This window comes from Diabrotica undecimpunctata, chromosome 9, assembly GCF_040954645.1.
Source record: "Diabrotica undecimpunctata isolate CICGRU chromosome 9, icDiaUnde3, whole genome shotgun sequence".
Classification (NCBI taxonomy): Eukaryota; Metazoa; Arthropoda; class Insecta; order Coleoptera; family Chrysomelidae; genus Diabrotica; species Diabrotica undecimpunctata.
In genome coordinates this window covers 90,659,772-90,687,384 of record NC_092811.1, presented here as the reverse complement: position 1 = coordinate 90,687,384, position 27,613 = coordinate 90,659,772, and the positions used below count along the sequence as shown (strand labels likewise).

The 27,613-nt window shown below is 34.5% G+C and overlaps 1 protein-coding gene across 2 annotated transcripts in view; it reads right to left on the bottom strand.

Annotated features, from left to right (window-relative positions):
* LOC140450281 (E3 ubiquitin-protein ligase ariadne-1-like) overlaps positions 1-27,613 on the bottom strand; it is a 53,523-nt gene that overhangs the window by 5,120 nt on the left and 20,790 nt on the right. Inside the window, exons 4-5 of one of the 2 annotated variants that reach the window (XM_072543809.1) lie at positions 20,837-21,150; positions 4,361-4,938 (exon numbers count right to left, since the gene is read on the bottom strand). In XM_072543809.1, the coding sequence (XP_072399910.1) occupies positions 4,440-4,938; positions 20,837-21,150 (813 nt within the window). In that variant the 3' untranslated portion in view covers positions 4,361-4,439. Of the gene's footprint in view, positions 1-4,360; positions 4,939-20,836; positions 21,151-27,613 lie in introns of those variants that run through there. The other variant, XM_072543810.1, reaches the window with a different exon arrangement.

Here is a 27,613-nt window from a genome sequence, read left to right as displayed (position 1 = left end):
CACAGTTTATACATACTTCATAACAGGTCATCAAATAGTTGCACATGTGTTACTCACTTAGCAATTTAGATTTAAGAGATTTCTTAAAAGATATAATCGATTTTAATTTTAATTCTTTAGCTAATCCATTATATACTTTTGATATTTGATATGTAAATGAATTTTTGAATTGTTCTGTACGATGTGGCGGAGCTGTAATTGTATTTTTATATCTTGTATTAACATTATATATGTCAGTTCTGTATATAATTTTTTTAAAAAGATATGCTGGTAGAGAGTTTTTGATAATTTTGTGGAAAAGACAAGCAGCATGTAGAAATCTTCTCTTTTCCATGTTCAACCATTTTACATGTTTTAATTTGTGAGAAATAGGCTGGTGTCTTCTTACACCACAGATCAGACGAAGACACGCTTTTTGAACCACCTGAATTCTTCTCCTGTCATCTGAACTAATACAAGGCCCATACACAACATCTCCATAATTTTGATAGTACCAGACTTTCGCACAATATTCTTTTTACTTTGTATGACAGATAGCGGCTTATGGTAAATTGTTCTTAGACTGAGAAATGCTTTACTCACACAGGTGTTAATATGTTTTGTAAATTTGAGGTGATTATCTAAAGTTAAACCTAGATTTTTTGCACTAGTTACAGGTTTAATGATTTCATTATTAACAACTATTTCAATTATGTTACTCATTTCCAAACACACCCGGTTTGGACCAAAAACCACCAGATTAGTTTTTTTAGAGTTTATATTTAATGCATGATTTCTTGCCCAAGCAATCAATGATTTAATATCTTGATTAACAATCTCAATAGCACTTGCTCTGTCAACCGGGTAAAATGAGTGGTAAATTTGTGTATCATCTGCATAGAGATGAAATTTACAGGTATTCAAGGAGGTACCAATATTGGTGGTGTATAAAGTTGTAAAGAACGTGTTTCCATTCTAGTGAGTTCTGATGAAGCCCGAAATTATGTAGCGAAAGCTAAGCTGAAAATAAAAGCACTCACTTTGAACCACTTGTTTGTATTGCTTCCTTAGTGCAGAGTTCTTTCCCAGTTAACCTTTCTCTGTTATTTACAAGTAACCCATTCCTCCTCAGGAATTTAATCATATAAAGGTGGCCATGATACCAAAATAGCAATACAGCTGCTTATAAAAGAAATATGGACACAGAAATCCCTCCCCAATAATTGGAATACTTTGCACCATACACAAAAAAAGGAGATATCTTTGAATGTTCTAACCACAGAGGAATTACGCTTCTAAATGCAGCGTATAAAATATTTTCCACAGTACTATGTCATCGTATGGCACCATATGCAGAACGGATAGCAGAAAAATACCAGGCTGGTTGCGGAGGTGGTAAATTGACAATTTATCAGATTGCAACGCTGAAACAAATTTAGGAAAAAACACTGGAATACGGCATTGATACTCATCACATATTTATAGACTACAAAGCAGCCTACGACTCTGTGAATAGAAGAGAAATGTTCAAAGCAATGAAAGAGCTAGGAATACCCAATCAGTTGGTAAATTTAACAAAACTAACTCTTGAAATAGTTAAATGTAGAGTACGAATTCAGGGGGAACTGTCTGAACTTTTTAAAACAAATAACGGGTTGCGCCAGGGAGATCCTTTCTCCTGTATGCTGTTCAATCTGGCCCTGGAAAAAGTAATACGTATGTCATAAATCACAACCACTGGTTCCATATATAATAAATCAGTGCAAATCCTGGCCTATGCTGGTGATATCAATATTGTTGGGAGAATGGAAAACGCTGTAAGAGAGGCGTATGTAGCATTATAAGAATCAGCTACAAAAATGGGTTTAATAATAAACACCAACAAAACGAAGTATATGGAAATAAGCACGCAACCACAAATACCACGACCACTTGTTATGGAAAACGACGTCATCGAAACAGTGAACGAATTTGTATACCTGGGAGCGCTCCTTAACACTGAAAATAATACTACCGCAGAGATAAACCGCAGAATTTACACGGCCAAAAGATAATATTTTGGGCTCAATACGCCCAGTCCTAACATATGATTCAGAGACCTGGACTCTAACAAAAAATAATGACTATTTAAATGGGAATAAGCCACAATTAAACTTTAAAGTTTTTGTCGATTACGAGAAGGCTTTTGATTCTGCAGAGTTTGAAACAGTACTGAAAGCCCTAAATCAAAGCCGAATAGATTACAGGTACACGACACTAATCACAAACATCTACGAGAACGCTACATCAAGTATACGACTACACGAAGACACAGACTTCAGCTTAGGTCGAGGAGTTAGACAAGGAGACAATATTTCACCAAAATTGTTCACGGCAGCTCTAGAGGCAATATTTAAGAACACTCAATGGCAAGATGGAGAAAGATTAAATCATATACGATTTGCAGATGATGTATTAATCGCAGATAACTTACAGGATACAGTTTCTATGATACATTCGCTTAAAAGTCTGTCTGAAAGAGCAGGATTATAGATAAACTTTGAGAAAAATAAACTTATGACAAATCTCGTAAGGAGTGGAAATATAACTATAGACAATATACCAAACAACAAACAGACACTTACAAATATCTGGGACACGAGATTAAAATAAGCAGAGACAATCAAACACATGAAATACAGAGGCGAATAGGCCTGACATGGGCAGAATTTGGAAAATTAAGCCATATTCTAAAAAGTTCAATTCCCATGTGTCTCAAGCGAAAGGTTTATAACCAATGTGTTTTGCCTGTAGAAACTTATGGAGCAGAGACTTTAACATTCAATTCCCATGTGTCTCAAGCGAAAGGTTTATAACCAATGTGTTTTGCCTGTAGAAACTTATGGAGCAGAGACTTTAACATTCACGCAAAAATCTGCGATTACACAACGAGCCATGGAATGTGCAATGCTGAACGTGAGCCTTCAAGACCTCATAACAAAACCAACAAATCAGGCAAAGATCGCGAGTTCAAGACGTCATCGAAAGAACTGCGACGCTTAAGTGGAACTGGTCAGGGCACTTAGCCAGAACACAAGATGGACGGTGAACAAGAATGGAATGGAGGCCCAGAAACTATAAAATAAGCCGAGGACGACCACCGACTAGATGGACCGATGATATAAAACGTGTAGCGGGAAACTGGCTACAAGCGGCCCAGTGTAGAGAACACTGGAAAGAACTGAGGGAGGCCTATGTCCAGCAGTGGACTCGATTGGCTGATTGATGATGAAACGATAAAGTAAGTTTATTGACGTTTCAATTTCCACTTCGGAAAGTTTGTCCATGATCGCGAAAGGTTACAATTTCATAGATCTAATTTATTTTTTGTTGAACAAGATATTGTAAGTATTGAAGATTTGCTTTTCAATGCGATATCAAATTCTGATTTTGATCAAATTATTTTTAGTTTACATATAGTATATGAAAATTCATATAAGAAATAATGAAATATACATTTCAATTCATTTAATATTCTTTTAGAACAAGAGTATACACACTTTAGAAAACCTCAATAGAAATAATGACATATTAGCGACGTATTTTGAGAACGATTTCCGAAGTGGAAATTGAAACGTCAATAAACTTACTTTAATCATTAATTGTGGCTTATTCCCATTTAAATAGTAATTACTTTAAAATGCCACAAGAAAATAGCTTCAGAACAATATTAAAAAATAATGAAAACATGTTAGAATGTTTCGAAAGAAAAGTGCTAAGGCGAAGCTTTATGGAGAAGTGAATGACAATGGAGTGTGGAGAAGACGATACAACTTCGAATTTTATAGAATATACCAGGAACCTGATCACGTCTGAGGTAAATAGGGAATGTAATTTGGATGGAACAAAATGACCCAGCTAGAAAAACGCTCCTTGATAGGCCCAATTGGTCAGAGAAGAAGAGGAAGACCTAGAACAAGGTTCCTTGATAACATCGATGAAGACATGTGAAATATGGGAATACGTGCTTGGCGGAGAAAGGCGATGGAAGGGATGACTGGAGACAATATATGTATATATATATATATATATATATATATATATATATATATATATATATATATATATATATAGTGTATAGTGTGTGCGTGTGTGTGTGTGTGTGTGTTTAGCACAAGGATTCTGTCGGGTCTGTAGATACTCTGCTGTATCGGTTTATTTACTTACAGATGCAATTCATGCGTTACGCAATAGTTTGCAATGAAGATGTGAAGTAATAAATCTCATTATGTTGTGTTTAATGTAGCCACACAAATCATTTCAATTTCAGACCTTATTTTAATTAGGATTAGGATTTCTCATAGCTTGGTGGTAGTAATGAAGGGAGTAACAAATACATATATTTTAAAAATAAAATTTATTCTTTTAACTTTGCATCACCACGTACAAGCGAACCTTCCTGAACACTGAAACTTTACAATTTAATCGCTATAAAGCCACCAATCCTTTTCGTAACCCTCGTGAACGTGATCTAACAAAGCTATTCTCCTACAATCGCAGTATCTATATGTATCCTGAACCTGTGTCTTCTTTTCTATCAGATTTTCGTGTGTGATGTCTCTCTCAAGGTATTCGCTTAAAAGTTCAGTGGCTCGTTCTAGATCTTTTTGGTTATCTTCAAATATCACAGATTGGTTATTCTTTTTCAAATAGTATGCAAATACGTAAGTGTACATAAGTGTCTGTCGACACTGACAAAGTATGTCAACTGCTTTTTTTAGATATTGCACTTCTATCCAGCTCATGTTAAGTTGTTGCATCTCCTCCATTTTCTCCTTCACCGACGCGTATAATTTGTGCTCGAACTTTAAGGACTGCATGTGATTCATGTAGCGATTACAGTAGAAAAGATAACGTTGAAGGGCTGCTCTGGATTTTTCTTGGGCGTCCCGGGCTGATCTTGCCTCATCTTCGTCATACCTATTAAAAAACAAGCATTATAATTTGACTAATACACAAGTATTGTGTTAATCTACAAGTTTTTCAAACAAAACTTCTTAATGGGCCTTTGGGATGGAGACTAAATGCAATAAATGCAAAAAACTTATTCGCATATTAACTGTTCACTAAATAATTAGGCAATAAGACCTGAAACAATTAATATCAAGAATATTACATAATGAAAAGTACCGTTTTAAACTTGTGTAACAACAGAATTAGCTTTTCACTTTGGGGTGTTAAAATATTTATTTATAATTGGTGATGACTATGAATCTTGTATCATCGGATTCACTATTTTTACTTTCAGAACTAACAATAAAATCATCGACTGAATTTAATTTTCAATACTGTAAGGGATTTTAAACAATAAAATCTGTATCTTCATTTTAAAGATTGATAATAAATAAGTGGATACATTACTAAAATTAAATTTTTAATTAAAAAAAAAAAAAGTTAATTTTATCTGGCTACACACGCGGAAGAGAAGATAAAATATCTATACGCCGACCTGAAAGTATATTTTAAAGAAAAGAAAATAACTCCCTTACCAAACTGTACGAAGTGGATATTAACCATCATAAAATTCCAAAAAAATAGAATAAAACAAGTAACCTTTACTCGCCTCTTCAAAGTAAGATTTCCCATTTAATAAACAATAGTCAACAAAAATTCATTATGCCTAGTGTTTACACAACTGCAGAATGAGTATAAATAATAAAATGGTAATTGATGGATTCGTCCGTTACTTGATGGAAATTAATTTTATGTAACAATAAAACACTGAAAACTTCGTTCTCAAAAATTTCCACAAAATTTATAATAACAACTTATCACTACAGCTGTTTCGGCAGAGTGCCTTTCTCAAGTGATATATTTTTGGTATGTGTTTACACTTTATAGTCTTTAATGAAATAGGTTGAGGAGGGGAGAACAGTTTGTCTCAAAATGCTCATTCAGAATTATATCTGCGTTTTTAATTTGTTAATTTCCATAGATTCTAACAAAGATAGCTTAAGGCCTTTATTTTGAATGTGAAAAATTTGAAATTCGTCATTAAAAGAATGATTATGATCTAGAAGGTGAAGTACGTATGTAGAATCTGTTTTTATATTATTGAAAGACCTTTTGGGATACAACGAACAAACAAAAAAACTACACAAGAAAGTCATGTAATTAGGATTTCCACCACCAAAGAAAAAACCCAGTACCTTCTGCTCGATTACATATACAGGCAAAATATCAACAAAAATAGCCAAACACATAAAAAAGAAAGGAATAACACCAGCTTTCAGAACAAATAACAACCTAGGCAAATATATTAAAAACAACAAGAGCCAAAATAAAAAGCACTTATACAGTGGTATATACAAACTTAAATGTGGCGACTGCCCAAAAACTTACATCGGGCAAACTGGTAGAAACTTTAATAAACGAATAGCAGAAAATAAAAGGGCTTTCAATAATAGAAAAACAGACTCTACATACGCACTTCACCTTCTAGATCATAATCATTCTTTTAATGACGAATTTCAAATTCTTCACATTCAAAATAAAGGCCTTAAGCTATCTTTGTTAGAATATATGGAAATTAACAAATTAAAAAACACAGATATAATTATGAATGACCAACTTGAGACAAACAGTTCTCCCCTCCTCAACAAATTTCATTAAAGACTATAAAGTGTAAACGCATGCCAAAAATAGATCACTTGAGAAAGGCACTCTGCCGAAACAGCTGTAGTGATAGGAAATTTTTGAAAACAAAGTTTTCAGTGTTTTATTGTTACATAAAATGAATTTCCATCAGGTATTTAAAAGAAGTCAGTACAGGACTTTTGACCATATTGTTTTCAAGATTACTTTCGAAACGTAGACTTGCGACACAAAACATCTGGTTTTTAAATATGTGTTTACAAAATAAAGTGTTCCCGAAATATATTCAGCTAAAAACTAAGAACCTCAGCCCAGCGGCACAAAAAGGGATACATTACGGCAAGACCAGATGGCTGAAAGACGACAGAAAAAACCAATACAAAAAGAGAGATATCATAGCTATTTGTCTTAAGGTATGTCATTCAGAATTAAATTATATATTAAATAATATAGAATTTTCATGGGCCCGCGTAGCGCAAGCGGTAGGATGCTTGCCTCGAATGCCGGTGGTCCGGAGTTCGAATCCTACCGCCGGCAAGAACAACTAGACATTTTTAAAAATGTCTATAGGCCCCAGGTCGACTCAGCCTAAATAAAATGAGTACCTTGGGTAAAACCAGAGGTAATAGAGGGTAATGAGGGCCCTAGATATAGCAGACTACCCCGCTATACTCCCAAAGCCGCGAAGCGGTTTAAAACGGGAGACTATTATATTAATATAGAATTTGACATCCTAGATTCTAACTTGAGAATTAATATAGATAATATAATAGATAAAAAATTCAATACACAGTGTAAAAAACTAAATAATCTAATTTGCGATAGTAAAAAAACCCAATATTCATTATACAAAAAGTTTTTCGAACCATAATTTTTTCAATAGATTTATAAATTTAACAGATACTAAATTCAGTAATAGCGAGATACAACTTTTAGACAAAGGATTTAAACACAACTTGCCTCAACATAATAATCGGAAAACTTTAGAATATTTAGGTGTAGAATGTGAAGTAGCATTAAACAAAACTGCTAACAATATCGAAAAAAGTATAATTGCAAAATCTATTACAGATGTGTGTAGTGAAACCAAAAATTCGTGTTACAAAGAGAATAAAACAGCCATTTCAATTAAAAATAAATCAATAGAAAACAACATAGTGTTTACAAAAACAGACAAAGGTAATACTACTATTGCTATAGATAAAATAGAATATAATAACAAAACAATAGAATTTTTAAATAATCAAAACATTGAAACGGTACACAACGATCCGACAGAAAAATAAAAACAAATTAAGCTAGCGTTAGAAAATTCAAAATCAATAGTAAAACCAACAGAACAGAAATACCTCAATATCATGAACCCACAGCCTCCTAAATTATACTCTTTTATTAAACTACACAAACCGGATCACCCAATAAGACCTGTAGTTTCTTTTTATACAGCTCCGTCACATAAACTTTAAAAAAAACTGTTGAGATTATTTTAGAACACACTAAATTTAACATAAAAAATACAATAGAACTAGTTAATAAAAATACATTTTCAATTACCTAACAACTCCAGATTAATTTCATTTGACGTAAAAACTCTTTTTCCTAGTATTCCTCCTACAGAAACTTTTACTCTAGTAAAAAACCTTTTAGACCAAAATATTACAAATCCAATCATTACATCTGAAATTTTACATCTTCTTGAAATTTACATAAACCAGGACTACTTTGAATTTAATAATCAAATATATACAAATAGAAGTGCAGGACTTATAATGGGCAACTTACATCGGGAAAACTGGTAGAAATTTTAATAAAGGAATAGCAGAACATAAAAGGGCTTTCAATAATAGAAAAACAGATTCTACATACGCACTTCACCTTCTAGATCATAATCATTCCTTTAATGACGAATTTCAAATTCTTCGCATTCAAAATAAAGACCTTAAGCTATCTTCGTTAGAATCTATGGCAATTAACAAATTAAAAAGCACAGATATAATTCTGAATGACAAACTTGAGACAAACAGTTCTCCCCTCCTCAACCTATTTCATTAAAGACTATAAAGTGTAAACGCATGCCAAAAATAGATCACTTGAGAAAGGCTGCCGAAATAACTGTAGTGATAAGTGCTTATAATAAATTTTTTGGAAATTTTTGAAAACAAAGTTTTCAGTGTTTTATTGTTAAATAAAATGGTACTTTGGGGCCATTCTATACAAGAAACTATTGATTTATTTATTACAACTTTTGAAAATAGGCCAATACCTGTAGAAAAAACTGTATAGGCCATTTTTCATCAATTTGAATAGTTTGGCTGTACAGATGCAAAAACTGCTGCCCATCAGATCAACGTCGGGAAAAAAAATTAGCCAAGAACGAGAAATTGGAAGAATCCAGTTCTGTGTATTGGCTATATAACTAAACAAATTGCCGATGAAATTGACTTGAATGAAAAAACAGTGAGGAAAAAATTACCATTGTTTTAAAATAAGCACTTGGGTGTGTATGTGCGTAAATTTTTCTATTGGAATTTTGTGAGATATTGTTTGTCCTCTTTTCATCGAAGGATCAAAAGCAAGATTAGTAAAATATCTTCAATTACTCCGAAATCAAATTATTCCTGCACTTCAAAATCTTCAAATCAACTTCAAAATCAAACGAAATTTGGTTTCAGGACCGCTGTCCTTCACATAATGCACAGGCCGTTAGAGACTATTTACCTTTCATTTTTTGTGTGATCAGTACACAAGCTATAATAAAATGGCCCCCTCGGTCTCCCGACTTAGCTCCCATAGATTTTTATATTTGGGGGATGCGAAAGACCACTTTGTACTTGGAGCAACTGAGATAAAAGATAATCAAACTTAACCAAAACATGTTTTGGAAATAATTTTTATTTTATTTCATTTTTATAACACTAATTTTATTTTCACACCAACTAATTCCAAAAAATCTAAACAAAAATATGACTTCAAAGATATTATTTGAAATATACCAAATAATACCTTATTTTTAATTAAAAGACGTAATCTTTCACCCATTGTAATCTTAATTTAGCACATCCTTTCATGAATGATAAGTTAATACTAAATTAAAATTCACTTTTAGTAATAGAAATATAGGAAAGGAATTTGTTTCGTGGCCCCGCCTACTAAACGAAGGTCCGATAGCAAGATTGATACGACGCGACTATTCTTCTGAAGCTTCTTTGTTGTGGCATCCAAATACAATTTACTATTTTTATTGGGAATAAGCCACAATTTTACTTTAAAATAAGTTTATTTTGACCTTTCGATTACCACTTCGGAAATCGTTCTGAAAATACAAAACATTAATAAATTTTATTTATTAATGTTTTGTATTTTAAAACGTTAAATTAAATTATTTTAAAGTAAAATTGTGGCTTATTCCCAATAAAAATAGTAAGCTGTTAAATCAATTAGCCCAAATTTGATTGTCTTAGCACATTTTTCAAATGCTTAAAAAGACGAGAGGTGAAATAAAAGCAACAAGTTTGGCAACAATGTTGAACCTCTCCTCTTTTTCGACAATGTGTTTCGGGGACTTAATATCGCTATGTCGTTTTATAAATATGTTTCTCTCATTTCATACCGTTGAAAGTGCATACTCACATTAAATTATTTTCGATACTGTATACACTAATGTAAACAAAACAAATATAAAGTGATAGAATGCTCGAATAAATGAATTTTAATCAAATAAAAGGCAGATATCGAGCACAGTTTTTATTAAATCTCGCCCCCAGCCTACTTTCGCTCCCAGATATGCCCCTGAAGATGCTCTAGGAGCGAAAACACTTGGGCAAGATTTAATAAAAACTGTGCTCGATATCTGCCTTTTATTTGATTAAAAAACAAATATACATTGCATAGGTTGACGTCGTCGTATGAATAGTAGAATTATGAATAGGTATAGGCTGTATAAGATATACAGCAGCGGCAAATTACCAGACAACTGGTTAGAATCGATATTTATAACTATTCCCAAGAAAAAGAATGCCAGACAGTGTAGCGACTATCGACTTATCAGTTTAATGAGTCACACGCTCAAAATTTTTATGAAAATATTGCATTGTCGCATATATAAACTTTATGAGGGGATAACTGGTGATGAGCAGTTTGGTTTCCGAAACGGTATGGGTACTCGAGAAGCTCTTTTTTGCATGCGAATACTCTTACAAAAGAGCATTGAGTTTAGGAAAAATATTTACGTATGTTTTATAGATTTCGAAAAAGCCTTTGATAGAGTACCACATACATTATTATTTCAATGCTTAGACTCAGTTGGTCTGGACACGTATGACATTAGATTGCTTAAAAATCTTTACTACAATCAGACCGCTTGTGTTAAGGTGGACCAAGAGGTTTCAGCTAAAGTTTCTATTAAGCGTGGTGTCAGACAGGGATGTGTTATGTCACCGATGTTGTTTAATGCCTACACTGAACCAGTTTTTGAAATAGCGTTAAATAATCGTCGCGAAGGTGTTAAGATCGGTGGTGAAATTTTTAATAACATCAGATACGTCGATGACACCGCAATAATGACAGAGAGTCTAGAAGATCTTCAAACCCTGTTGAATGCTGTAAACAACGAATGCACTGAAAAGGGCTTAACAATCAACGCAAAAAAAAAAAAACAAAATGGATGGTGGTCGAAAAAATTAATATCGAAGACTCAGTGCTAAGATTAGATAACAAAATCCTGGAAAGGGTGGAACACTTTAGATATCTGGGTAGCTGGATTGACTGCAGGGTTGAAAGTGACGAGGAAATTTCGACCAGAATAGAACTCGCACGGAAAAACTTTATTAACTGGCGTTCTGTATTATGCAGCAGAAGTCTGTCGTTGACCACACGTCTAAGAGTATTGAAGTGCTACGTCTGGTCCACTTTGTTCTATGGATGTGAAACCTGGACAACAAAAATAAAAAATCTCAACAAATCAGGGGTTGAAAGTGACGAGGAAATTTCGACCAGAATAGAACTCGCACGGAAAAACTTTATTAACTGGCGTTCTGTATTATGCAGTAGAAGTCTGTCGTTGACCACACGTCTAAGAGTATTGAAGTGCTACGTCTGGTCCACTTTGTTCTATGGATGTGAAACCAGGACAATAAAAATAAAAAATCTCAACAAATTAGAAGCGTTTGAGTTATGGTGTTACCGTCGCATGCTCAAAATCCCGTGGACATCACACATATCTAACGAACGCGTGCTAGAGACCGTGCACAAAGAGCGAGAATTGATCAACATCATCAAAATGAGAAAGGTCCAATACTTCGGTCATATAATGAGATGACCTAAATATCGCTTACTCCGGTTAATCATTCAGGGCAAAATCGAAGGAAAAGGTTGGGTCGGAAGAAAACAACTGCCCTGGCTGCGTAACATTAGACAATGGACAGGTCGAACGGTCGAGGAACTGTTCCATCTAGCTGCCGACCGAGAATCATTTTATCAGCTTGTCAATATGACGATAGCCAAAGCTTGAATACAAGCACGGCACACAAAGAAGAAGATAAGCAAAATATATACAGTCACGATTTTTTCGAAAAATTACCAAGATACGATTGTGATTTTTGTCAGAATTGATGACTGAAACATTGATTTTTAATATTGTATGATGATTTTGATAATTGTATTTTATCCATTGTTTGCCCAGAAAGTAATGAACGTTTTGGGATTAAAAAATTAAAACAAAAAGATATCAATTGCCTTATTTGTCAAGGCATTTATTGTATCGTGTTCGTAGTCTTCCACCGCCACACGTCTGAGCCAGGATACCACTTCCTCTTTGGCTCTTCGAGAACAGGGTTTCGCAATAAGCTTCTGAATTTATTGGTTCACCGCTAAACATAGACCCTACGTGAAATAAACCCTTACGGTCCCAAAGAACAGGTGCCATCAGATTACTTATGTTCAAATTCGGTTTTTTTTGGGGTTTGAGAGCGAGTTTGCATAATACCACTCCATGGATTGTCTCTTTGTTTCAGGAGTGTTGTAAGAAACCCAAATTTCGCCTTTGGTTACAATGCATCAAGAAATTTGTCATATCGAGTCAATAAATCAAGTCAGAACCTTTGGTATACACTGAGCGCACATTTTTTTTATAGCCTAGATGCTCAGTCACTATTTCATGTAAGAGAAATCGAGAAATTTATGGAACAGAGTCATGCAATGTCTTGAGTCATGCGATATGAATCGCCGGTTTTTCTGGATGGTGTCATCACCTGTTTCCTTCACCTCCTCCGTCACAATGAAATGACCTCCTACTCTGCTCTTCATCGTACACACTGGTTCTTCCTTGTTTCAACATAATGCACTATTTCCTCACTGAATATTCTTGTATTACATTCTCACCATAAACCGCCTTTTAGTCCGGGACTCCGGGCTCATTTTTACCCTTTATTACTAATAACCTAATTTTTCGTGAGTAGTTTCATCTTGACAAGATGACCAACTATTGCCCTTACAACAATTTGCGTTTGTGGTATCTAATTGGAAAAAAATATTATTCAAACATAAACAAAGTTAGGTTAGAATCGACGACAAATCATAATAAAAGAAATGGTCTTGTGGTAATGACAACTTTTTAACGTAGGACCAGGATAACGTACCACACAATTTCTAGGATAATGTGTTTGTTACACTATATAAATATTAACTACAAACAGAAACAAATCAGATGGCTAGATATTATGGCTTTGACAAAACCTTGCACTTTGTAGGAAAAATATTTTTTTTTACTAATTTAAATAATTATCTTAAGAATAAACAATAAATAACCCAATAAGTAATACATTTTTGAGTATCGTATCACAATACATAATTAGTAATAAATGTTTGAGTATCTCAAACGCAAATTGTTGTAAGGAGAAAAGTTGGGCGTCTCGTCAATATTAAGCTACTCACGAAAAATTAGACTGTTAGTAATAAATAGTGAAATTGGGCCTCGGATCGGGTAAGAAGCTTCGTTTCTGTCGTGTTTTTATAAATTTACTAAGTCTAAAACTATTGTAGTGTAATTGTATCTACAGTATTATAAAAAATATGTAAGATAACATATTTACTCGAAAAAGAAAAAAGCCTGAAATGCAAAAATTATTAAAGAACATAAAAAAATTAAAAAGTTTCTAAAAACGTTTCTGAATTTGGTTTGAGAAACGTTCAGAACACAATTTGGTCTCAGAGAATGTAGACGTATGCGAAGGATAAAGTTTAGTAGTCAGATTATGATTTAGAAAAACTGAATTTTTTGTGTTTCATTAATTTCGAAAGGATATTTGACAAAGTCAAAGATCAAAAAGCATTGAAATCTTTAAATAGCAAGTTTGGATGTAACAGGTATTTGTATAATGACTAATTTGTAAGCCGACCAATGAGATACCTTCTGAGACAGAGCCGGTATATAGAAAGGGTACCTCCCGTTAAGATAGACAAAATGCCCTCACTCCCAGAATTCAATTTTTTTTTAATTTAAGGGTGAATAAAAAATAAGGCTCCATCCAAATAAGTGCACCATCGTCAAAAACCCAAAAAAACTGTTTTTTACGGATTTTTGGGGATTTGATTCCTTCCTTGACGCCTTTCTCCGCCAAGCACGTATGGTCGGTTTGCTCCATCCGTATTACATGGCCTACCCACCTCAGACGTCCTATCTTAATGTGTTTTACGATATCTGGTTCCTGGTATATTCTATAGAGTTCGAAGTTGTATCGTCTTCTCCTGACACCATTTTCATTTACCGCTCCATAGATTCGCCTTAGTATTTTTCTTTCGAAACATCCTAACATGTTTTCATTGCTTTTTGTTAAAGTCCAGGTTTCTGAACCATATGTTAGGACTGGGCGTATTATTGTTTTGTACAGTTTTACTTTTGTATTTCTTAAGATTGATGTATATAACTGTAGATTTAAAAAGGAGATTAAGCCCAAAATAGCATCTATTAGCCGCGCAAATTCTGCGGTTTATCTCTGCGGTAGTGTCATTTTCAGTATTGACGAGCGTTCCCAGGTATACAAATTCGTTAACTACTTCGATGACGTCGTTTTCTATAACAAGTGGCCGTAGTATTTGTGGTTGCGTATCTATTTTCATGTATTTCGTTTTATTGGTGTTTATTATTAAACCCATTTTTGTAGCCGCTTCCTTTAGTGCTATCTTGATTTGATCTATTTTGAAATCTATAAAATAGGGACAATATCCCAAAAAAACTCTAATAACCAAATTTTTCTGGTTTTTTAAGGTGGCGCTCCTGACTGAAACATTTAGAAAAAATGAGAAATATTTTTTGAACAAATACACAAAACTAGATGTGCAGCAATCTCGAAAATAGTTATAAAAAAAATACGGGTCTATAAAAAAATAAAAGTATTGTAAAAGCCTCAACTACACGTGTGAATTTTTTGAAATTTTTAAATTGATTGCAGTCGACCGAAAAAATGACGTTTTTGGGTGTATGGGGTAGGGGAAGGGGGTAGAGAGTTAAACTTGCCCATAGTCTTATTTTTCAATTGCGTAAAAGGTAAAAAAATTTAAAAAATTGAATTCTAGAAGTGAGAGCATTTTACCTATTTTAACAGGGGTACCCTTTCTACGGAACAAAGTAGGTCGGGTTGGATTCTCTCATCACTTCGTTTAATATTTACTCTGAAAAATTGTATAACAAAGCGAAGATGAGTAAATGGATATATCAATAATAATCAATGATATATAGATGGTAGAGCGTTATTGTTCAGAATTTTGGGAATAAATAGATTATAGAAGACACTGAAAATTTTCGAACTAAAAATATGTGAATATTTGGTCCACAAAGAAAATGAAATTCCTGTAGTTGGATGTATACCATGAATTACAAAAGTTGTATTTAAAATCCTTTATAAAAGGTATGCAATTAAAAATACCCTTTCAGGCTACATCAGAGAACATTTTCGGATTAAAAAGTCAATCATTAGTGTAATATTACTTGGAAAGTAATAGTGAAAGCTATAATAGTTTAGTGAAAGCAAACATAAAGGTTGAAAAAGCAATTTGGTTAAATACTTACCTGGTATACATGAGTCAAGCCACTAAATATCTGGGTAAAATCCCTTAAAAAGTTACAAAATTTGTTGTCTGTTACATTATTATTAAAAATATGTTGTGATGTTAAAGTATTTAACAGATATTCTACATGCCAACGTAAGACTCCCAATACGGTTTGTTGCTGACCCTTAGACCTTGTCTGAATGGGTTCTAGATGACAACTAATTAAAATGTCAGTTTTTGAACGGATGCATGAACAAAGCAGTCAATGTAACTTGCAGTATGTGTGTTAATGTGACACCAGCCAACAACGTGTTAAATGAATAAGTTGAGAAATTTGAAAATTTTTAATTTATTGTTCCTTATATCAGTAGCAAACATCAATACGTTGGAATTGAAGTGTGCAATACCTTAAAAGTTATGTTAAACCTTGCGATGAAATTATTTTATGTGTGGAAAGACAGACAAATGTTTGAATCTAAAGTAGGATAACATCAATACATTTACCTAGAGGGACAAGGATAAAAGAGATATTGATAAGGCACTTTTATAGTAACACGGACAAAAAGAAACCTGATACAGGCTTTTGAAACATAAGCCACGAAGACAATGGGACTGCAGGTCAACGTATCCAAAACAAAATACATGAAGGTCACGAACAGCACACAAATAGCGGCACCACAAGATCTGGTGACAGAAGCACACACATTCGAAGGGGTCTCGGAGTTTATATATCTTGGAACACCACTAAATAACAGCAACCTAGTAAGCGTAGAAATTAAGAGAAGAATATATCTGGCGAACAGAGCTTACTTTGGACTAAAGCAGCTCTTAACATCACACATAATTAGCAGAAAAACCAAGATATTAATATATGAAACTCTTATTAAACCTGTCCTGACATACGCGTCAGAGACGTGGACTATGGTAAAAAGCGACGAAGAACTGTTAGGCCGCTTTGAAAGAAGAATACTTAGGCACATATACGGAAGAGTACAAGAAAGCGGAATATGGCGCAGGCGCTACAATTTTGAGTTGTATCTGCTATGAAAATGAATGCTATGAAAAATGCAACATCGTCCGGTCTATTAAAATTAATAGACTAAAGGACACCTTGAAAGAATGGACACTGGAGACCCCCAAAGATAGATATTATATCAAGAGCCAGTAGGAACCAGGAAGAGATGCAGGCCAAGATGTAGATTTAAAACTCAAGTCGAAGATCAAGAGCCAGTAGGAACCAGGAAGAGATGCAGGCCAAGATGTAGATTTAAAACTCAAGTCGAAGATGACTTGAGGAATCTAGGGGGTCAGAAATTGAAAAGCCAGGGCGAAAGAGAGGGGGGGAATTGAGACTAATTGTGTGAACACCCACACAGGGTTGTAGAGCCAAAGATGATGATGATAAGGCACTTTATGTTGTAAATTAACATTTGGTACCTGAAAAGTAAATGGAAGATGCATGTATGATATTAAATTTTTAATTGACGAAGACAGACGGTTGAACTGTTATGTGTATATACAGTGCTAGTCAAAAGTCCCCCCCCCCCTCGTATCTTTTGAACGGTTATATTTATAATAGTGAAATTTGGAAGGAGGTAATAAACAGACGTAGGTTTCTTAACTATTCATAACAAGTGACGTAATTGTGACAGATGACGTTACAGCGCCACTGTGGCAGATAATTTTAAATAGGACCTTATGGCAAGTGATACCTCGTAGGAAAGGTATTGAAAATACCTATTCAATCATACTATTTTTATTTGAGTTTAAGCTCATTTTGATGAATAAATTAAATAAATACTAAAATTGTAGTTTCGCATTTAATTAATATATATTAAAACCTCCGCCTCTGGTTGTCAAAAAGTTGACGTTTTTCCATCGAGTTAGAATCTATGGAGAGGGCATCACGTGACTAAAAACGACCTCACTTCGGCCATATTGTTTTGACGCTTTTGACAGATCGTATATGTTTATTTACGTTTGTTGTTTTTCGAATATTTTTAGTTTTATAATACTTTTATAGAAACTGTAATAATATATTGTGATAGTGCATAATAATGGTTTCTTGTTCTCAACGTAGTTGCAGTGGCAGAAGCAATGTTAATAAAAAATCTTCAGGAATAACGTTCTACAGGTTAGTATACAAATAATATGTAAACAAAGTAATGGCCCGTACTTCAGAGAATAAATTAATAGTATTTGACTGTATTAATTTATCTTTATGTATAATATATCGTGTTTTTAGTGTTTACCGCGGGATAAATAAATCATAGTTTATTAAAACTGTATTGCACTTTGTAGATTATGATTAAATCTTCTGAATAACTAGTCATATTTTTATAGTAGTTTAAATATTATTGAGTCCGGCCATGATCCCACCGCCATATTGGTATCACCGTTAGCCACGCCTACCTACGCCGTTTTTAATACACACGTTAATATGCTCATAGCTTCTCCATAGATTCTAACTCAATGCGTTTTTCAATTCTTTAATCGTTTTTACGTCAACATCAACTTTTTTGACAATTAACCAGAGGCGAACGTTAGAATATTTATTAATTAAATGCGAAACTACAATTATTTTAATACACCTATTCAATCATACTAATTTTGTTTGGATTTAAAATGATTTTGACGAATAAATTAAATAAATACTAAAATTCTAGTTTGGCGTTTAATTAATAAAAATTCTAACGTGCGCCTTTGGTTATTTGTCAAAAAAGTTGACGTTTGTCAATTCTCTAGTTGTTTTTAGTTTGCAAAAGCGTTTATAGCTCAATATTTAGTTTCTGCTTCTACTTAGTTTAGTAAATTGTCTAGTTATTTGCAGTTTGCAAACGCGTTTATACCTGAATATTTAGAATACTTACATCGAGAGCTCATTTGAGGAAGCTTCTTCGGAAATTTAAACAAATAGGTAGTGTTCAAGATGTTAAACGATCTGGTCGGCCAACAATTGGTGATGACAAAAAAATTGACATAATTTCAGAAATGGTAGTGAACCCTACTTCTTCTACAGCCCAAGTTGCATCTATCTATGGAATCAGTCAAAAGACAGTACACCGAGTGTTGGCTGAAAACAAATTTCATCCATACAAATTAAAAATTGTGCACCAACTTTCAGATGATGACCCCACCGAAGACTAGAATTCTGAAAATATATTCAATAAAATTAACCAGCAGCCCGATTACATAAAAACAATTTGTTTTAGTGACGAAAGTACTTATTCTCTCAATGGGAATGTTAACACACACAATGTGAGGTATTGGAGTGGCACAAACCTTCACGTATTTCGTGAAACACATACTCAATTTCCAAAAAAAAAAAATAAATGTTTGGGCAGGTATTTTGGGAAACCACATAGTTGGGCCTGTTTTTCTCAACACTAACTTAACCGGTGAAGTGTATCTGGAGATATTACAAAATGCAATAGAACCGTTAATACTTGAAATTCTGGAGGATAATCCAGATGAATTCGGTAACTTGGAAATAACGTTTTAACAAGATGGTGCTCCTGCACACCATTATGGTGCAGTAAAACGTTACCTAGATGAGGAATATCCTGATAGATGGATTGGACGATAAGGTACGATAGAATGGTCAGCTCGGTCACCGGACCTCACAGCATTAGATTTTTTTCTGTGGGGATACTTGAAATCTAAAGTTTACGCTACAGCATCCGACAATATTGATATTTTGAAACAACGAATTGTTGAAGGATGTAGGGCAATTTCCCCCGACACATTTGAACGAATACGGCAAGAGTTTAGAAATAGTATGCATTGCTGTCAGGAAGTCGATGGAGCACATTTTGAACACTTACTATAAAAACTGGTTGTTAAATATTTATTAATTAAATGAGAAGCCACAATTTTAGCATTTATTTAATGTATTCATCAATATGAGCTTAAATTCAAACAAAATTATTATGCCTGAATAGGTATTTTCAATGCCGTCATCTGTCACTATTACGTCACTTGTTATGACTAGTTGAGAAGCCTACGTCTGTTTATTACCTCCCTTCAAATTTCACTATTATAACAATAACTGAGAAATAAAAGTATAGAGAGGGTATATTGTAATTTACAATAACTCTTTTTATTTACAATAAATTACAATATAACTCTTCTATACTTTTATTTCGTAGATTTCTACATCAAACTCTATATATACACAAAACAGTTCAGCCGTCTGTCTTTTTTAATTAAAAACAACATCACACATACATCTTCCGTTTACTTTCCGGGTACCAAATGTTAATTAACAGCATAAAGGGCCTTATCAATATCTCTTTTATCCTTGTCCCTGTAGGTACATGTATTGATGTTAGCCTACTTTAGAGTCACACATTAAAGTCTTTCCACACATACAATAGTTTCATCACAAGGTTTAACATAATTTTCATGGTATACCACACTTCAACCGCAACAAATTGATGTTTGCTACAGATATAAGGAACAATAAATTAAAAAATTTCAAATTTCTCAACATATTCATTTCATACGTTGTTGGTTGGTGTCACATTAAGACACATACTACAAGTTACATTGACTGCTTTGTTCATGCATCCGTTCAAAAACTGTCATTTTATTTAGTTGCCATCTAGAACCCATTCAGACAAGGTCTGAGGGTCAGCAACAACCCGTATTGGGTGTCCTCAGTTACCATGCAGGGTATCTGTTAAATACTTTAACATCACAACATATTTTAACAGTAATGTAACAGACAACAAATTTTGGAACTTTTTAAGGGTTTTTACCCAGATATTTAGTGGCTTGACTCATTTATACCTAATCAGTATTTAACCACATTGCTTTTTCAAACTTGGTCAAAATTTAACCTTTATAGTTGCTTTCACCAAAGTGGTAATACTTATTCCAGATAATATTTTACTGATGATAAACTTTTTAGTCCGAAAACGTTGCGTTATGTAGCCTGAAAGAGTATTTTTAAAACATTTGGAAAATATGATAAATGAAAAAAAAACAACTGTATCTACCGATACAAAAAAAAAACAAGAGGTTAATCCGAATATAATAAAAATTTCATAAATAAAGAAAAGTGTTTGTTGGCCAGAATGTGTTCTTGTTTTGATCATAGATCAAAAGGATAACATGTTATATACAACTACCACAGAAAATATAGACTGGAGGAAGAAGATTCTCCCATTTTATTCACCTATTACAGTTGTACCATGAGCTCCCATGTGGCTCCCAAGGTCCCAAGCATACCCAGCAAAAATCGGCCTTGCAGTTTTGATTCTTACAAATCATATGATTGCAACCTCCGTCTTTTTCGATAGTAGCGTTACACTTGGGACACTCTTTGGTGTTGGCGGCGATCCAATTAGAAGTTTCGGAATCATCATCACACTTCTTCTTCCATTTTTTCAAGAGAAGACATTTGACGGGATCGTGCCAGCTCTCACCGCATGCAAAGCAGAAAACGTTGCCACAACGGCAAGCTACCGGTTTTGAATCCACATAAGAAACCTAAAAACAAAAAAAGAGTTATTAATTTTAAAATTACTCTAGTTTATTTCCATAAAGAATACTCCACAACAGAATTAGACCCAAACTTGAAGAATCTTTCGAAGATACCCAATTTGGTTTTAGAAATACTATGGGAACTAGTCAGGCACTTTTTGCGCTAAATATCCTATTACAAAAATGACGTGATCAAAGAAAATATGTTGTATTTGCATGCTTCGTGGACTTCGAAAAGGTATTCGATAAAGTACAGCATGTAAAATTAATGCAGATGCTAAAAAATATAGGTAGATGACAAAGATATTCGTGTCATTAAAAATTTGTACTGGAATCAAACTGCTATTGTAAAAATCGGAGATATCTACATCGACGAAATCTCCATACAACGAGGAGTCAGACAAGGTAAGATTTTGTCCCCAACATTGTTCAATGTTTACTCGGACTAGTTATATAAAAGGACAATTGACAGACAGCCATATGGAATAAAAATCAAAGTAGGAACTACTTAATGTAATTAGATACGCGGACAGTTGGAGAGAAAATGGGCATTAAATGGGGTTATAAATAACTCAAACAAAACTAAGAAATAAGCTTTTTTGTGACACTCGTCCGGCCAGACAAACGACAGTTGTTTGTTCATAACAACTGAGAGCTATTATTAGGATCATCTAAAAAAACATGCTTTAAAGTTTTAATGTGCAAAATTCGAAAAAAAAAATTGCATTTTAATGGAATCGTTCATAAAGTTCATAAATGTATCTCTGGTTCTTGTTTATGGATTTCGACGTTTCTTTTTTTAATTTGTATGTACTTTTTGCGTACATAACTGATATGTATTATTTAAATAATTAAATAAACCATCTAATTTGTTTAAATAATTTTTTTCAGTTGTTTATTTTTTTAGTAATATTTGAGGTAATGTTTATATACTATATAAACTATAAATATTTATAATTAATATATACTTCTTAAATAAACTTCGTAAATAATTTATTTATAATAGACTTTATGAAAAAAATAAATTATCCTATTCAATTAAAAATTTAAGATTTTTCTCAATGGAAAAATTATCTACATGAAAAATTTTCCACGGCAACCTATTTATTTATTTATTTAACACTTTTTTAACAAATTATAAAAAAATGCTTTTTTGCTTCAAAATTATTTTTAATAATTTGAGACATTCTAAGACAAAACTTATTTTGTGTTTTTTTTCGTAAAAATACTTACTTTAAACGTAAAATGCACATATGCAAATAAAAACGGCAAAAAAGCCGATTTTAACGTTTTTCGAGGCCATTTTTTAATATGCTGGACATCGAATTTGGTGAATACCAATGTGGCTTCAGACCGAAGAGGTCAACTATAGACCAAATACATATGTTAAGAGGTATACATGAAAAATGTGTTGAATATAACATAACTATTTACAACTTGTATATCGATTTCAAACAGGCGTTTGATGGAGTAGATCGACAAAAGATGTTAAAGCAACTATCTATGTTAAGGATACCCAATAAGTTGGTTAAACTTATACGAATGACTCTGGAGGGTTCCAAAGCTATGGTGAGAATAGATGGAGATATGACGCAGGCCTTTGATATTGAAAATGGAGTTAGACAAGGTGATGCCTTATCAACAACATTTTTTAATCTAACTTTAGAAGCTGTTGTTAGAAAACTGGATATAAACGGCTGTATTAATACAGGGAGATACCTTGTCGCCAAAACTATTTATAACAGTTATGGAGTACGCATTTAAACGGCTAGAGTGGGAATCAAAGGGTATTAGCATCGATGGAAAGTTATTCAATCATCTCAGATATGCCGATGATATTGTTCTCATAACAGACAACTTAGGAGAAGCCAGAGTTATGCTACAACAACTACAGCAAGTAACCCAGAAAGTCGGTTTAAAAATAAACTATGGAAAAACAAAAATGATGACCAATCTCGTCCCCAATGAGCTAATAGAAATCGAAAAGTCGCCCATAGAACTTGTGGAAAAATATGTGTATTTGGGTCACGAAATAAGGTTAACGCGAGATAACCAAACATGCGAGCTACTCAGAAGAATAAGTCTGGGTTGGCCTGAATTCGGAAAAATGAGAGACGTATTTAAAACAAATATACCGATCCATTTAAAAAGAAAAGCTTTTAACCAGTGCGTTCTACCAGTCCTCACATACGCTCCGTCCGGCTCGCGGAGATAAGAATACGGCCGGGGTCAGAAAGCCCTGCCTGTCGTAAGAGGCGACTAATGGGTAGGAATAGGGAGGTGGAGAGCCGTCGCTTGAGGTGTCGGGTTTGTAGAAACGCACACGGTCGCTTCGGCGACACGGTCACCGGTCTACACTCCTAGTATCCGAGACGAGACTACTCGTGGGACCACTCTACTCCCATTCCAAAAGAGCCTGGTGAGGTTGAACGAGCTGGGCCCGTAAATACCTCTCCTGACCTCGGTCAGGAGGGGTGTGGATACACCGCTCCTGACGGCGATCAGGAGTGGTGTAGGTGCCCCGGCACGTACCCACCGGGAGATCCAAGAGTGGTAGAGGAGAGATCCTCGGCGGCGACCTGTCTACGTGTGAGGTGGAAATTCCTCCGCCTGCCGAACCTACCCGCCCGTAGTGTGGGAGTAACGGGTAGGCAAGGTACTCACAACACAGGTACTACGGGGAAGGTGGAGCCCCCGCGGGTTGCGTGTGCTAGACGTGTCGTGGTAACCCTACGGGGTACCCCCACGGGGGGACCCACGGGACGTCTTTGGTACGCGCCCCGTGGCACCTTCACTTTGGTGTCGGACTCGTAGGGGCAGAGGTTTCGTTAACGGGCGTATGCCGAAAGGCCAGGTAGCCCAGGGTCCTGCCGAGTTTTTTTACTTGGAGGGCACGCATTCATGTCAAGTCCTCACATACGGAGCAGAAACTTTAACTCTCACAAAAACATCAGCCGAAAAATTGAGAAGGACAAAACGAAAGATGGAGAGATCAATGCTTGGAATAAGCTTAAGAAATAGAATAAGAAACGAGGAAGTTCGTAGACGAACCGGAATGGAAGACATTATCGAACATATTACAAGGCAAAAATGGAGATGGGCAGGACATGTTGCAAGAATGAAAGACGACAGTTGGACAAAAAAAATGCTTGAGTGGAGACCACGGGCTGACAAGCGAAGCCGAGGAAGACCCCCAACGCGATGGACCGACGACCTCAAAAGAATCGTGACCAATTGGATAGCAGAGGCGCAGAACAGAAGCAGATGGAAAAGTCTAGAGGAGGCCTATGTCCAACAATAGACAACTCAGGGCTGATTGATGATGATGATGATTAATACAAGATCAATGCAAATATGCGTATATGCGGATGATGTTGCCATAATAATAAGCCGCAACAAAAGGGTATTAAGCGAAAAAGTTATAGAACTGAAGCAGCTACGTTTGGTCTATATATAAATGAAAGCAAAACAAAATATATGGAGTGCACAAAATCGAATGAACATGAGAATCTGAAGGTAGACAACCATGCCTACAAATATGCCTCCACTTTTCCCTACCTAGGCTCAATAATAAATGACAACAACAACATCAGTCAAGAAATACAAGCACGGATTCTTAGCGGTAATAAGTGCTTTTATGCATACAAATACTTAATGAAAAGTAAGTTACTGAATCGTGAGTCTAAGCTGAGAATCTAACAGTAATTAGACCAGTGGTCACATATGGATGTGAAACGTGGACCCTCTCAACCACTGATGAAAATCAACTGAGAATATTTGAGCGCAAAATACTAAGGAAGATAATTGGACCAACCCAATGCAACGACGGTTCGTGGAGAATTAAAATGAACCACGAGCTGGATGAACTAATGCAGAGCACAGATATTGTCAGATTTGTAAAGTCACAAAAGCCTAAACTGGCTTGGTCACCTAGAAAGAATGCCAGATAATCGAGCTGTAAAAGTAGTCCAGAGATGGAAGCCCCAAGGAAACAAAACAAGAGGAAGGCCCCGTAAAAGATTCCACCCTGTGGAATTTTAAAAATTTGACATCAAAAAATCTATACATATTCAAACGATTTTTAATACAGTCTACTATTGTCCAAAATTATCAACATAGCTTAATACTTTTAAATGTAAAACAATGTATTTACTTAAAGAAAATAAGAAAATCGTTGTCGCGATGACGCGAAAACGCACGTGAAAGCCAAACAGGGTCGTACTGGGGTATATTATATGATTTTAAAAACTATTTACTTTTGAAACTATTAGTGTAAGAATTTCTTGAAATTTAATCACTGTGAGCAAAATTTAATGTTCCATTGAAGGAAAATGTGCTAAAATAAAATATTCATTAACTGAGAGATACATAACAAAGTAAACATTTTGAATAAAAAAGCAACACGCTACAATTTAAATTGAAACAGATTGGCAAGTTTGGATCTGTAACATGAGAATCCGTCTGGCTTAAGGCAATAAATTATATTTAATAGCCTCTTGACGAATGAGAGGGCGAATATCAACACGTGCTCATGTTTACAGATGGGAATTTGCTAAATGAATAAACTTTAATGACCTATATCTATGTCTCTTCAAAAGAGCTTACACTAATTAAATACATTTTAGTTTAATCTCATACATTCATTTCTAATTATGTCCTTGTTTAGTAGTAGCTGGTGTTTTATACGCATTATCTTTTATATAGCCCCAGAAAAAAGTGCATGTTTAGCTCTAGAGGCCACCTTATGGCTTCTCCCTTTCTAATCTATCTTCCCGGAAAATTATCATTTAAAAGATCATTTACTTAAAAATTCACATATGGATATATGTTCAACGGTACTGCTTCCAATAATTCCGGCAGTTCCTTGTTCAGAAAATGTAGATACATTTCTCTGTTTACGTGATCCCCGAAAAAGTAGGGACCGATGACAAATTTTCCAAGAATTCCAGTAAAAAGTATTAAAGGACCATCTTGTTTGACTATGGGTGAGAATGTGGCGTGGATTACTTAAAAGTTTAACCTTAATAAATTTTTTTCATATCTCTTACAACAAATGAATTGGATTTCGTCGCACCTTGTATATATTATTATAAATACATAAAATAAATTAAATAACTTGTTAATTATTTTCGCGATAACTTAACAACCATGAATCCGGAAACCTGGGGATACCACTCACGATAAACGATATTCTTATCTTAATTGCGCAAATATAAGAGAGCAGTCGCACATAAATACAAATTTAGCATTCAGATGTCAACTAAATTACAAGTCATACATGATAATGAAACGTAAATAAAACAGGACAGGTATACAGTGGAATGCATTCGGCAAATTTGAGAATTTACAGTTTGCTGATAATGTAATCGCTTTAAACAAACAACATATTCAGAAGAAACCTTCTCGTTTGAATGACATAGCAAAACCAACCAGACTAAAAATAAATCAAAACAAAATAGCGAACATTAACGAATAAAAATATAAATGAAAACATACTTAAACAAAAAAAAAATAGAAGTAGAATAATTCTACTGCCTGGAAAGCTTAGTAAATAAAGTTGGCGTAATTGACTGCGTAATTCTGGTCTTTTAATATCATCACTTAAAGTAACAAAAGTATCCGGTAATAAATAACAGAACTGCGCTTCTTCACAATAGGAAACAATAAAAAAGATAACATAACATGGAATGACGCAAAAAGGATAGCAAGAACGTAAAAAGAATGGAAAATGCTGTTAGACAAGATCGAACAGGATTCAACAGGTGGTATGTATGATCGGCAGCACCGCCATCGGTATCTTTGGCAATTGAGACAACTTAATCTGCATTTTGCTTCACTGGTATTATGTTATATGATAAGCAAAAAGAAAAAATACATTATGACCTTATCGGTTAAAAAATGGCAGTGGTGAAGAGTCTAACGATAGAGAATGATTGCTGATTCATTCAATTTATAAGAATTAACACATTGAAAGGTTACAATGGTCACATACAACAAGATAGTTTCATCATCATTGGCTCCACAACCCATGGTGGGTCTTGGCCTGCTCAAGGATAAGTCTCCATTCTCTCCTATTCTTCGCCTTGGCTTTCCAGTTTCGTACTCCCAACATTTTCAAGTCTTCCTCCACCTGATCCTTAAATCGTGCTCTGGGTCTGCCTCTCCTTCTCACTCCATCTATTCTTTGATTATAAATATGTTTTGGCGGCTCCATCTCATTCTTTCTCTCTATGTGACCTAACCACCGCAGCCGGTTTATTTTGATGGACCTAATAATATCAGGTTTGTCATACAGGCGGTAAAGTTCGAAATTATAGCGTCTGCGCCATAATCCGCCCTCCTGTACTCCTCCATAGATATGCCGGAGGATTTTACGTTCAAAGCATCTTAAACGTTCTTCATCGCTCTTTGTCTTCGTCCATGTTTTCGACGCGTAGGTGAGGATGGGCTTGATAAGAGTTCTGTATAT